This window comes from Orycteropus afer, unplaced genomic scaffold, assembly GCF_000298275.1.
Source record: "Orycteropus afer afer isolate SDZICR_OR568_19922 unplaced genomic scaffold, OryAfe1.0 scaffold00320, whole genome shotgun sequence".
Taxonomy (NCBI): Eukaryota; Metazoa; Chordata; class Mammalia; order Tubulidentata; family Orycteropodidae; genus Orycteropus; species Orycteropus afer.
This window is the reverse complement of record NW_006921907.1, coordinates 741,021-742,160: the sequence shown is the minus strand read 5'-3', so window position 1 is coordinate 742,160 and position 1,140 is coordinate 741,021. Positions and strand designations below refer to the sequence as shown.

Sequence of the window (1,140 nt, the reverse complement as noted above, 5' to 3'; positions counted from 1 at the left end):
ATCAACTGGTTAGGAGGCAAACCTGGGCCAAAAGCTATGCAGCCATAAGCTAGCCCATCATGTACTAATTGTGGTCTGCCTCAAAGAGATGCCCTAGGCCAGTGCCTAATGGATTCTCTCATTCAGGAGTTGAAATGAAGAATCAGAAAAGAATGTTCCAGTGCCTGGTGTATGCTGGAGTTAAAGGACCTGTAAACTGAAAACTTGGGTGGCCACCAGAAACAGGCTTCATGCCTGCTTAAGTTATGAAGGGGTACAGGTCCCCCATTAGACGAACTGCATGTGATTTAAACACTATGTTGAAAAGTCAATCAATTTCTTAGCATTTAAATTATCCAACTTGTTCTACCAACCTAAAGCATCCCTTGGTTTTTCCACAGTCTTCCACTTTGATTTTGGCAAATGGATCCACAGGAGGCGCAGTAGGGAAAGGGTAACCTGGGCAGTGAAAATAAATAATGGTTAGAAAATCCGGTAACAACCTTCCCAATGAGAAATAACTCTTTTCAATGTGTTGACTATTCAGGTGGTTGCTGTTATTTTCACTGTGTGCCATCAAGTCAATTTCAACTCATAGCAACCCTACAGGACAGAGTAGAACAGTCCCATAGAGTTTCCAAGACTATAATCTTGGTAGCAGCAGACTGCCACATCTTTCTCCCACAGAGAGGCTGGTGGGTTCGAACTGTCAACCTTCTGGTTAGTAGCCAAGCACTGAACCACTGTGCCACCAGGGCTCCTTTCTCCATCATGCAGGTCTAGAGATGTTTGGGTCTCAAGGAAAGGGCTTTGATTAAGCCTGTTCATCCTCTTTCTAGGGGAAGGAAGTAGAACACACATCTTTGGACTCAGCCTTATACATGAAGTGAGAATGCATGTATGTGTTCTCTTCTCATTCTGTAGGCAGGGAACCTGGGGCAGGGAGAAGGAGGAGGATTTCAAATAACCACTGGCTCACTGCTGCCCCTGGAATTTGGACATGAGAATGTTAATAGAATACATACGTACAGGAGGAAAAAAATCTAACAGATACGTACACGTGATTGTAAGGCTTTTTTTCCACTTACATGCATGATAATAGGGTCTTTCCATTCCATTTTTGGAACTTCCATCTTCCATTAAGCTGTATGTAAGAAGTTC

General features: G+C 43.3%; 1 protein-coding gene across 1 annotated transcript in view; it reads right to left on the bottom strand.

Annotated features, from left to right (window-relative positions):
• FRRS1L (ferric chelate reductase 1 like) overlaps window positions 1–1,140 on the bottom strand; it is a gene marked incomplete at its 5' end in the record, with an annotated part of 25,119 nt that overhangs the window by 14,191 nt on the left and 9,788 nt on the right. Inside the window, one exon of the mRNA XM_007951934.2 lies at window positions 354–438. Within this exon, the coding sequence (XP_007950125.2) occupies window positions 354–438 (85 nt within the window). The remainder of the gene's footprint in view (window positions 1–353; window positions 439–1,140) is intronic.